Source organism: Triturus cristatus, chromosome 10, assembly GCF_964204655.1.
Source record: "Triturus cristatus chromosome 10, aTriCri1.1, whole genome shotgun sequence".
Lineage (NCBI taxonomy): Eukaryota > Metazoa > Chordata > Amphibia > Caudata > Salamandridae > Triturus > Triturus cristatus.
Window position 1 is genome coordinate 1,226,321,420 of NC_140593.1, and position 12,522 is coordinate 1,226,333,941.

General features: G+C 52.5%; 1 protein-coding gene across 3 annotated transcripts in view; it reads right to left on the reverse strand.

The window, feature by feature from the left end:
• Nucleotides 1–3,214: 3,214 nt before the first annotated feature.
• The window catches only part of SLC6A8 (solute carrier family 6 member 8), a 293,475-nt gene continuing 284,167 nt past the window's right edge, over nt 3,215–12,522 (reverse strand). For 2 of the 3 annotated variants that reach the window (XM_085629797.1, XM_085629798.1), the window contains exons 11-13: nt 10,425–10,525; nt 10,146–10,316; nt 3,215–6,442 (exon numbers count right to left, since the gene is read on the reverse strand). In XM_085629797.1, the coding sequence (XP_085485923.1) occupies nt 6,305–6,442; nt 10,146–10,316; nt 10,425–10,525 (410 nt within the window). In that variant the 3' untranslated portion in view covers nt 3,215–6,304. Of the gene's footprint in view, nt 6,443–10,145; nt 10,317–10,424; nt 10,526–12,522 lie in introns of those variants that run through there. The other variant, XR_014969688.1, reaches the window with a different exon arrangement.

Genomic DNA, 12,522 nt, shown 5'->3' on the forward strand with positions numbered 1-12,522 from the left:
ATATGAGGAGCCTCCCACTCACGATGGAGGAGCCGGGGCTGCTTTGTCGTCATGTAAATCCTGCAGGGGGAGTACACGTGTGAGTTCCCAGCCAGGCTGGACAATGTATACCACATACCTCCATGTTTTGTCCCTACTCAGTGCCACGCCTGTGCAATATCCCCTCACAGACTCCTTTTGCCTTTCTTTAAGCACTGCCTTCACTGACACAAAGTAACTCAAGAGGGAATCCAGGATATCATTGTTGGTGAACTGACGATCATGTCCCATCTGAAAGAGAACAGACTTCAGAGTTGCTAATGAGTGCCTTGGCCCCTGACGAGACATTTTGTGTCAGTGGGTGGCATGCCTTGTTGGTAAAATATTTGGCATCTGCCAATGAGCACGTCACCCACTGATGAGATGCATTGTGTCAGTCAATGAGCACCACGGCTGCTGATGAGAGGTAGCGAGTCAGTCAATGAGCATCTTGGCCCCTAATCAGATGTATTGCGTCAGCCAATGGGCACGTCACCCACTTATGAGATGCACTGTGTCAGTCAATGAGCGCCTCGACTGCTGATGAGATGCACTGTCAGTCAATGAGCGCCTTGACCGCTGATGAGAGGTACTGAGTCAGTCAATGAGCACCTCAGCCACTGATGAGACATACTGTGCCGGTCAATGGCCATGTCACCCACTGATGAGATGCACTGTGTCAGCCAATGAGCACCTCGGCTGCTGATGAGACATTCTGTGTCAGTCAAAGGGTGCCATGCCTCCAGGTAAGGTACATAGTGTCGGTCAATAAGTGCCTCGGCTGCTGAGGAGAGGTTTGGAGTCAGTCAATGAGTGCCTCAGCCACTGATTAGATGTATTGTGCCATTCAAACAGTAACCTGTCTCCTGACAATATACACAGGGTCAGTCAATGAGCGCCTCGACCACTGTTGAGAAGTATTGAGTCAGGCAATGAGCTCCTCAGCCACTGATGAGATGTATTGTGCCAGTCAATGGGCATGTCACCCACTGATGAGATGCACTGTGTCAGTCAATGAGCGCCTTGGCTGCTGATGAGATGTTCTATGTCAGTCAAAGGGTGCCATGCCTCCAGGTAAGATACATTGTGTCGGTCAATAAGCGCCTCGGCTGCTGATGAGAGGTATTGAGTCAGTCAATGAGCGCCTCACCCACTGATTAGATGTATTGTGTCATTCAAAGGGTGCCTGATGAGATGTTTTGTGTCATTCAAAGGGTGCCATGCCTCCTGATAATATACACAGGGTCAGTCAATAAGCGCCTCGGCTGCTGATGAGAGTTATTGAGTCAGTCAATGAGCGCCTCACCCACTGATTAGATGTTTTGTGTCATTCAAAGGGTGCCTGATGAGATGTATGGTGTCAATCAAAGGGTGCCCTGTGTACTGATAATATAGACAGGGTCAGTCAATGAGCGCCCAGGCCGCTGATGAGACGTATTTTGCCAACCAATGGGTGTGTCACCCACTGATGGGATGCATTGTGTCAGTCAATCAGCACCTCGGCCGCTGATGAGATGTACTGTATCAGTCAAAGGGTGTGCTGCCTCCACGTAAGATACATGGTGTCAGTCAATGAGGGCTGCGGACGCTGATGAGATTTATTGTGTCAGCCAATGGGTGCGTCACCCATAGATGAGATGCATTGAGTCAGTCAATCAGCACCTCGGCTGCTGATGAGATGTATTGTATCAGTCAAAGGGATGCGCTGCCTCCAGGTAAAATACATAGTGTCAGTTAATGAGCGCCTCGTCCACTAATGACACGTATCTAGTCAGTCAAAGAGCATCAGCCACTTTATGCCTCAGCTGCTGATGAGACGTATTACATCACTCAATGGGCACCTCACCTGCTGATGAGATGTGTTGAGTCAGTCAACAAGCACATCGTCCGCGGATAAGATTGTGTAAGTCACAGGGTGCGGCGCGTAAGTCACAGCGTGCGGTGCATAAGTCACAGGGTGCCCTGCGTAAGTCACGGGGTGCCATGCCTGCTGGTACGAAACGTAGCGTCAGTCACTGAGCGGCAGGTGCCAGGTGGAGAGCACTGACATTGAGGCATCCAGTTGTCCTATGTCAGGCACAATAAGTGTCTTGTCTAGTCCTGGTTCCCCTTTGCAGGCCTGCACTGGTATAAGTAGATATTAGATTTCTATATCAGTAGCTCTAGATTTGGACCAGAATAAAAAGAAATAAACAGAACTTGTGGAAAGGGGATTTGAGGGCCCTATGGTCACTCAGGAGGGCTCCTGTCTGGGGGCAGCTTGCAACTCATTGATTGTGGATAGTGCCCGTGCTTGTAAGCCTGACGCCCATTGGTCTGTTTCAATGTTTGTAAGCCTCTCTCCCATTGGCGCCTGCTAGTGCTTTTAAGGCTCGTGCCCTTTGGCCCATGCCAGCCCCTTGTCCATTAGCCCACGCCAAAGCCTGTAAACTTCTTTCCTATTGGCTGTTTCTCTCTTGAGGTTTTGGCCAATATTGCGTTTCCCTTCTTCACAGTGGCATTGAACCCTCCTTGGGGTAGTCTGGGGCAGAGGCGTGCCTCTCTAGGTATCATGCCAGCTTGTGTTACCCTGGACTAGCTCTGTGTTATATTCAAGGCCTCCTGAGCGCCCCCTTCAGGTCTAGAACTGCAGGAAACTCCCATCGCACATCAACAGTTTCACAAACATTACAGCAAAATACAATCAACAAAATACATGTTACATCATTCTATCGTCTTCATTGTAGCAGGACTCGAAAATAAATTGCTCATGAAAATACAACTATGAATCACTGCCGGTATGCACAACAAAAGACCCTGTTTACTAAAAAGATTTCTATCCCCCAAAATCCCATTTGTAAGCAAGGTTTGGTGAGCTGTCCTTCGGGCAGCAAGCTGGTGAGGTTTTCGGTTTCGGTTTCGTTTTATTTACATATTTACAGCGCCTCTTTACTGAGGTGCGCTAATCTCAGCCAGGATATTGCTACAGCACCGGCGATCCCCGTCGTCTCCCCACAACCCCGCCCCCTCCCCCACTTCAAAACAAAATGGAATTGATGGTCAATCAGTGGATACAGAACACGAAGCGACTGTAACTCTGACCTCAGAGTTTGAAAATGCAGACGCAGTCTATGCTCGGTAATCGAACGTTAACACAGGACTACAAGTCCCAGAGTGCAAAGCAAAAAGCAGGGCTGGGCGAGGGAAACCTAACGTGGCCAGCTCGAGCCCTCGGCGATGGAAGAGCGGAAAGGCTTCGGGTGAGTCTTCCCTAAAGCACCTGTTTTTCGAGGGCTTCACATTAGGAGGTTGAAAGGAGGGACCTTTTGAACTTGAAACTGGAGCAGGTCACAATACTTAGTTGAAATACATGTGCTTAAAATACTTCAAGAGGAAAAAACACTAATGTCTAATTGTAAGCACCACAAGTGTGAGGTGGGGGGCGTAGAGGCGGTAAAATCTTCACAACCCCCCCCCCCCCCCAACCTCAACCCCCTCCCCCCACCGCCATGGGCGGCTCCTGCTTAGGAACGAAATAATGGGGCGAGACCATGGCAAAGGCCTTTTGGCACAGTCGGGCCTGCAGTGGGCACCCTTCACTCGAAGGCGCGCCTGAAGTCAATCTTCACTCTGGCTTCCCAGCGCTGACACCGGAAACACAAGCACAGCCCACTTCTCGCACGAGTGATAATTTGTACAAAAACCGAAAAAAATATAAACAAGGAACAGAGAAGTGGAGACTTGTTATAAAATGAAAAAAAATACCTCTCTCCACTTCCTCCTCCCAGTGGAAGTGCGGAAGACCCGCGAGAGAAGCGCCCACCTTAAAGGGGCAGCGCCACGCACACCATTCCGAGGCCTGGCCTGTCGTGATATGTCACGATGTCCAGAAGTGCCCGGCGCCTCTGGTGGGCATGGGCTCTTTGTCCACCGAGCCACGCTGGCCAGCTGGCACTCAGTGGAAGGTCCTGACCCTGGGCATGGCAGCGCTGCCCCCGGCTGGCACTGGCCCTCAGCACAGGTCCTACAAACAACCACTGATAGAGCAATGTCATATATAAATATAGATCTCTCTCTGTACATATGTATATCTGCATTTATAGATATATATACATATATGTAGTAATAGCCTCTTCCTATAAAAAGAAATGTGCAAATACTGGCTTGGCTACAGTATGGCAGGATGCTGGGCATGAAGACAGGGCATCTCTAGCGCTCTGGGTGAGACCCACATCACGCCGCCAGGATGAATGTTCAAGCCGTGCTTTGTGACAAGCAGGTCGACAATTTCAGAACCTTTTTTGGCTGGGAGGTGGGATGGGTTCTCTCTGTTAGAAGGCCCTACGCGGCGCCATCTTGAATGGGGCGCAAAATGTAGAAACGTCAAAGTGACCCAACTAAGACCTCTGAATGGGACCCTCCTACTACTGTGAGTAGAGTGAACGCCCTACGCCTTCGCACAACGATGGTGGCTACCTTAGGCCTCTTTAAGGGAACATGCAGAATGCCCTACGCGGGCACTCATCTGGCCACGGATGATGCCATGTACACGGGAACAGCTCTGGCCCTGGTCAAGGGTGCAACTTGTGTTTTTTTTAGGCCCCTCCTACTCTGGCGTAGAGGTTTACAAACAGATTGATATGTTCCCTTGACCCCCCTCCCCTGTGACCTGTCTAATACATTAAGTGACCTCATTGAGGCCCCCATCCTGGTGCCAAACACCTGATGCCCCCTCTGGTGTGCCCTCGCCCGCTGTAAGCAGAGCCCAGAGCTATTCTGGCCATGGTTAAGAATTATTTCAAAGGTGTCGAGTTAAACGACTTCTATCTAAAAATATACCCAGAAAGGGAGATCCGAGCATCAAAACAAGGTATCTCAGATGTCCTTAGCTATGCCAACACACTGTGCCACCCAGTATGTACCGGTCTCAGAAAGAGGCAGCTTTCTTGGCCCTTGAAGCGGAGGCGTACTGGGCTGTACGTGAGCTCTGAGGACTGGGCCCAGAGCAGGGACCACATGGGTGGATTCATTTACCCCTTGGCACATAACGGAAGCTCCAAGCTTGGCACAACCCCCCATCACCCAGAGAGCTCTCTTTCTAAATGTAAACAATATTGGTATGCCCATGTGTAACCCGCCTGGCACCCCAGCTTCTGATGTCACGAAGAGAGGTCACATTTAAGGCCAGTCTGCCTTCAGATTTGGACTAGTGAAATGACTCGGTGGCCATGGGTCGCTTACGCATACATCTTAGATGCATCATTAACCCCCAGTTGCCCATGCCAGGCGTGACTGACTCACCCGACCCTTTTTATTGTCGTTGTCCCCTGCACACCCGCATTTGTAAAGGGAAAAGCAGGCCCACATGTACCAGGCTGCGCCTTACACCCCCGGACTGGGTGAGATACTGCACCTTAGCATTCGTGGGGGAGTGAAAGTACAAGCGGGTGCCACCCTCGCCCCCAGAAGCATGCGGTGTGGCGTGATACAACACAGCCCCTCTGTAAATCACGCTGTTGGCCTACTCTGCATCGCAGGGCATTCTGGGATGCCTGATGCTGGGGCTGGGGAGTGTGGGGTCTGCAAGAACTCCACCCCTAAGACGGGCTCCTGACTGTGATTTTTGAACATGCGTTAATATTTTTTTAATTAAAAAAATAAAAATATCTCGTGTTCTTCCTTGGTGGCAAAAATGAAAAGTCTGTCTCTCACACCCCAGGCTTCTGCAGCCGTTTATGGAAGGCCTGCGACATCGAAGTTGTTTTTTTCTTCAAATCAAGCACTGAATCGTTTTCCTCGAATAGCAGCAAAATGTGTGTCCAGGCGGGGAGCAGTTTGGCTGGGGCCCGGCACTTCAGAAGTGAAGGGAAGGGGTGTCCTGGAATAAACATGACAGGGACAGCAGGGGAACCCTCGAAAACATTTCCCTGTCCCTGTTTCCCCCATCTTCTCTGCCACCCATGCTTACTGGGGGCTTCCAGGTACCCCTTTTCAGAGTGACAACTCCGAGCCCCACAAACCTTGGGTTCGAACCAACTACCTGTCAAGGGAGAGTGTGGGGTGGCGGAAGCACACATGTGGGCGCTGGAGGTACAGGTTATGGCCTTGGCATGTCGGTGCAAGGAGTGGTGTGGGGAGCAATGTCACTCATGAGATGTGGGGGGCCACAGTCATAGTACTTGGGGTTCGAGGTGCATTTGTGGGGTTTGGTGACAAGGCTGGCCCCGCTTTCCCTCCGCTTTGCTCTCGGGCAGGTGATGGGGACTCGCAGTGGGTGGGGCCAAGCGCCTTGACGCCTCATCTTGCTTCACATGACGCTCTCGAAGATGATGATCTTGCTGTCGGGCATCGAGTCCACCCTCGTCAAGCCTTTGATGTCTGTGCAAGGTGCCAGGTACTCCATGTGGTGGGCGCTCCAGATGGGCTCAGTCAGGGTTTGCCAACGCTGAAAGAAGGAGAGAGTGCAAAGGGTGAGAATCTACAGCAGTCCAGCAAAGGGTGAGAATCTACAGTAGTCTAGCAAAGGGTGAGAATTCACAGCAGTCTAGCAAAGGGTGAGAATTTACAGCAGTCCAACAAAGGGTGAGAACCTACAGCAGTCTAGCAAAGGGTGAGAACCTACAGCAGTCTAGCAAAGGGTGAGAACCTACAGCAGTCTAGCAAAGGGTGAGAATCTATAGCAGTCCAGCAAAGGGTGAGAATCTACAGGAGTCCAGCAAAGGGTGAGAATCTATAGCAGTCTAGCAAAGGATGAGAGTCTACAGCAGTCTAGCAAAGGGTGAGAATCTAAAGCAGTCTAGAAAAGGGTGGGAATCTACAGCAGTCCAGCAAAGGGTGAGAATCTACAGCAGTCTAGCAAAGGGTGGGAATCTACAGCAGTCTAGCAAATGGTGAGAATCTACAGCAGTCCAGAAAAGGGTGATAATCTACAGCAGGCTAGCAAAGGGTGAGATTCTACAGCAGGCTAGCAGGAGGACTACAGAGACAGAGAGAGAGCTGCAGGAGGATGATAGAGACAGAGAGGGAGCTGCAGGAGGACGAAAGAGACACAAAGAGAGAGGGCTGCAGGGGGATGATAGAGACAGAGAGAGGCAGCTGTAGGAGGGCGATAGAGACAGAGAGAGGCAGCTGCAAGAGGACGATAAGAGAGAGGCAGCTGCAGGAGGACGATAGAGACAGATACAGCTACAGGAGGAAGAGAGAGACAGAGAGAGGCAGCTGCAGGAGGACGATAGAGACAGAGAGAGGCAGCTGCAGGAGGACGATAGAGACAGAGATACAGCTACAGGAGGAAGAGAGAGACAGAGAGGCAGCTGCAGGAGGACGATAGAGACTGAGAGAGAGCTGCAGGAGGAGATAAAGCTGCAGGAGGAGGATAGAGCTGGAGAGAGACAGCTTCAGAAGGAGGAGAGAGACAGAGAGCTGCAGGAGGAGGATAAAAAGAGAGAGAGCTGCAGGAGGACGATAGAGACAGAGAGACAGCTGCAGGAGAACAATAGAGACAGAGAGAGGCAGCTGCAGGAGGAGGATAGAGATGGAGAGAGACAGCTGCAGGAAGGGAGCTGTAGAGACAGATAGAGATAGCTTCAAGGAGAAGGACAGAGATGGAGAGAGACAGCTGCAGGAAGGGAGCTGTAGAGACAGATAGAGATAGCTTCAAGGAGAAGGACAGAGATGGAGAGAGACAGCTGCAGGAAGGGAGCTGTAGAGACAGATAGAGATAGCTTCAAGGAGAAGGACAGAGATGGAGAGAGACCGCTGCAGGAAGGGAGCTGTAGAGACAGAGAGATAGCTTCAAGGAGAAGGACAGAGATGGAGAGAGACAGCTGCAGGAAGGGAGCTGTAGAGACAGATAGAGATAGCTTCAAGGAGAAGGACAGAGATGCAGAGAGACAGCTGCAGGAAGGGAGCTGTAGAGCCAGATAGAGATAGCTTCAAGGAGAAGGACAGAGATGGAGAGAGACAGCTGCAGGGAAGGGAGCTGTAGAGACAGATAGAGATCGCTTCAAGGAGAAGGACAGAGATGGAGAGAGACAGCTGCAGGAAGGGAGCTGTAGAGACAGATAGAGATAGCTTCAAGGAGAGGGACAGAGATGGAGAGAGACAGCTGCAGGAAGGGAGCTGTAGAGACAGATAGAGATAGCTTCAAGGAGAAGGACAGAGATGCAGAGAGACAGCTGCAGGAAGGGAGCTGTAGAGACAGATAGAGATAGCTTCAAGGAGAAGGACAGAGATGGAGAGAGACAGCTGCAGGAAGGGAGCTGTAGAGACAGATAGAGATAGCTTCAAGGAGAAGGACAGAGATGGAGAGAGACAGCTGCAGGAAGGGAGCTGTAGAGACAGAGAGATAGCTTCAAGGAGAAGGACAGAGATGGAGAGAGACAGCTGCAGGAAGGGAGCTGTAGAGACAGATAGAGATAGCTTCAAGGAGAAGGACAGAGATGCAGAGAGACAGCTGCAGGAAGGGAGCTGTAGAGCCAGATAGAGATAGCTTCAAGGAGAAGGACAGAGATGGAGAGAGACAGCTGCAGGGAAGGGAGCTGTAGAGACAGATAGAGATCGCTTCAAGGAGAAGGACAGAGATGGAGAGAGACAGCTGCAGGAAGGGAGCTGTAGAGACAGATAGAGATAGCTTCAAGGAGAGGGACAGAGATGGAGAGAGACAGCTGCAGGAAGGGAGCTGTAGAGACAGATAGAGATAGCTTCAAGGAGAGGGACAGAGATGGAGAGAGACAGCTGCAGGAAGGGAGCTGTAGAGACAGATAGAGATACCTTCAAGGAGAAGGACAGAGATGCAGAGAGACAGCTGCAGGAAGGGAGCTGTAGAGACAGATAGAGATAGCTTCAAGGAGAAGGACAGAGATGGAGAGAGACAGCTGCAGGAAGGGAGCTGTAGAGACAGATAGAGATAGCTTCAAGGAGAAGGACAGAGATGGAGAGAGACAGCTGCAGGAAGGGAGCTGTAGAGACAGATAGAGATAGCTTCAAGGAGAAGGACAGAGATGCAGAGAGACAGCTGCAGGAAGGGAGCTGTAGAGACAGATCGAGATAGCTTCAAGGAGAAGGACAGAGATGGAGAGAGACAGCTGCAGGAAGGGAGCTGTAGAGACAGATAGAGATAGCTTCAAGGAGAAGGACAGAGATGCAGAGAGACAGCTGCAGGAAGGGAGCTGTAGAGACAGATAGAGATAGCTTCAAGGAGAAGGACAGAGATGGAGAGAGACAGCTGCAGGAAGGGAGCTGTAGAGACAGATAGAGATCGCTTCAAGGAGAAGGACAGAGATGGAGAGAGACAGCTGCAGGAAGGGAGCTGTAGAGACAGATAGAGATAGCTTCAAGGAGAAGGACAGAGATGGAGAGAGACAGCTGCAGGAAGGGAGCTGTAGAGACAGATCGAGATAGCTTCAAGGCGAAGGACAGAGATGCAGAGAGACAGCTGCAGAGACAGATAGAGATCGCTTCAAGGCGAAGGACAGAGATGGAGAGAGACAGCTGCAGGAAGGGAGCTGTAGAGACAGATCGAGATAGCTTCAAGGAGAAGGACAGAGATGCAGAGAGACAGCTGCAGGAAGGGAGCTGTAGAGACAGATAGAGATAGCTTCAAGGAGAAGGACAGAGATGGAGAGAGACAGCTGCAGGAAGGGAGCTGTAGAGACAGATAGAGATAGCTTCAGGAGAAGGACAGAGATGCAGAGAGACAGCTGCAGGAAGGGAGCTGTAGAGCCAGATAGAGATAGCTTCAAGGAGAAGGACAGATGCAGAGAGACAGCTGCAGGAAGGGAGCTGTAGAGACAGACAGAGATAGCTTCAAGGAGAAGGACAGAGATGGAGAGAGACAGCTGCAGGAAGGGAGCTGTAGAGACAGATAGAGATAGCTTCAAGGAGAAGGACAGAGATGGAGAGAGACAGCTGCAGGAAGGGAGCTGTAGAGACAGATAGAGATAGCTTCAGGAGAAGGACAGAGATGCAGAGAGACAGCTGCAGGGAAGGAGGGAGTTTCATAGATGGAGGTAGTTCCACCGAGGGGGGTGGCTGAGAGGAGAGAGGGTGCGGTAGGGACCGAGCTCGTTGCCGGCCGGGGAGAGCACCAGGGAGGCGGATAGAAGCCGAGGAGGGGACTCCATGAGGGGCCCCGGACCCGCACTCACCTCCTTCAGCGTCCCCTTGGCACGAGAGAGTTTGTAGATGAATGTGAGCGGGACGCAGAGCATGGAGGACATGGCGAAGGCCCAGCCGATGGCCTCCCCCCACCAGGGGTACGTGTAGCTGTTGTTGTAGGTCAAGGCCTTGTAGTTCACCAGGTGGAAGATGAAGATGGCCTGAGGAGAAAAAGAGGACAAGGGTTCAAAGCCGGGACACCTCTCCTCGCGGGCACCATCTCACACTGCAGCGCATTGAAGGAGGCGCCAGGCCAGCGAGGCACTCACCATGCAGACGAATGGCGTGATGAATGACCAGCACCACTTCATCCAGGGGAAGGGGCGGTAGCCAATCATGCGAGCGACGTCATCCATGAAGCGGTCGGCACCTGGGCGGGAAGAGACACGAGAGGGTTGGTGGTCTGGGGGACAGGGCTCCCCCTTCATGTCTACACACAGACTCAAGCCCTGAGCACAGTCCACCTTACTGCCCACCGCAGACCCTGGCGGAAGTCCTGACTGTGGGGCCCGGTGCCTTTAGGGGTATCTTCAAACCATGAGCGCAGACCACCTTACCGCCCACCCCAGACCATCTAGGAAGTCCTCGCTGTGGGACCTGACGCCTTCCGGGGTATCTTCAAACCATGAGCGCAGACCACCTTACCGCCCACCCCAGACCATCTAGGAAGTCCTCGCTGTGGGACCTGACGCCTTCCAGGGTATCTTCAAACCATGAGCGCAGACCACCTTACCGCCCACTCCAGACCATCTAGGAAGTCCTCGCTGTGGGACCTGACGCCTTCCGATGTATCTTCAAACCATGAGTGCAGACCACCTTACCGCCCACCCCAGACCATCTAGGAAGTCCTCGCTGTGGGACCTGACGCCTTCCGGGGTATCTTCAAACCATGAGCGCAGACCACCTTACCGCCCACCCCAGACCATCTAGGAAGTCCTCGCTGTGGGACCTGACGCCTTCCGGGGTATCTTCAAACCATGAGCGCAGACCACCTTACCGCTCACCCCAGACCATCTAGGAAGTCCTCGCTGTGGGACCTGACGCCTTCCAGGGTATCTTCAAACCATGAGCGCAGACCACCTTACCGCCCACTCCAGACCATCTAGGAAGTCCTCGCTGTGGGACCTGACGCCTTCCAGGGTATCTTCAAACCATGAGCGCAGACCACCTTACTGCCCACCCCAGACCATCTAGGAAGTCCTCGCTGTGGGACCTGACGCCTTCCGGGGTATCTTCAAACCATGAGCGCAGACCACCTTACCGCCCACCCCAGACCATCTAGGAAGTCCTCGCTGTGGGACCCGACGCCTTCCGGGGTATCTTCAAACCATGAGCGCAGACCACCTTACCGCCAACTCCAGACCATCTAGAAAGTCCTGACTGTGGGACCGGGAGCCATCTGGGTATCTTCAAGCCCTGATCACAGACCACCTTACCGCCCACCACAGACCCTCAGGGAAGTCCTGACTGTGGGGCCCGGTGCCTTTAGGGGTATCTTCAACAGGTCCAGAGATGGTCCCAGGACCTAAGGGCAGCTGTTTACAGTGCTACCCCTTTCAGCTGGCATTCACCATCCCTTCTTGCCCAGATTCATCCAAAGATCAGACTTCAGAGCCCTACCAGCTGGGATGTCCATCTTCCTCCTGTGGGCGCTGCCCAGGGCACCTGGGAACATCTCACCAGAGGGTGAAGCGGACCTCCAAGGCGCCCACAGCCATGAGGCGCCCACCCTGCCCACTGTCTCAGATAACTACTACCATAGGTGCCCTCTTTCTGGCACAGAAAAGAGTTTGTGGAAGTTCAAGTCAACAGAAGGACGAAGCACAAGCTGCGTTTCCGTTCCATGTCTTCTGCTTGCTGTTACCCAGACATGACTGGCGTGGGGCCTGTAGGGTGCCAGCATGCCAAGGGTGCGCGTGCCCCGCACGGCTGGCACAAGTAACCAGCCCCTGAGGCCTGTGTGGCACTGGCACCCGCCCGCCTCTGCCCTCACAGATAGGATACCCCGCCCTCCTTGTTCTCAGGACCTTCCTTGTTGGAGGAGTTGGGTATTCTAGAGTCACAGGAGTAGGGTCAGTGTGGCAGGATGAACCGAAGAGAGGGCACGTGGAGCCTGGGGGCACCAGAGCTTCCCTAGATTCAGAGCCAAGCTCCCTGGGCCTCAGGAGGGGTGAGTACTGGACAGTACTTCAATGGAAGGAACACACTTCTATCAGACAGCGAATGTAGTGAGGTGAAGGAGACACCGCCGTGTACGGTTTTCAGGTAGGCTCTGTGTGTAACCTGGGGCACACTAGTGTGATCCTTGCACACTCATGTGGGTATGAGCTCTTAGATTGCGTTTGTGTTTCAGTGCACGTCATACAT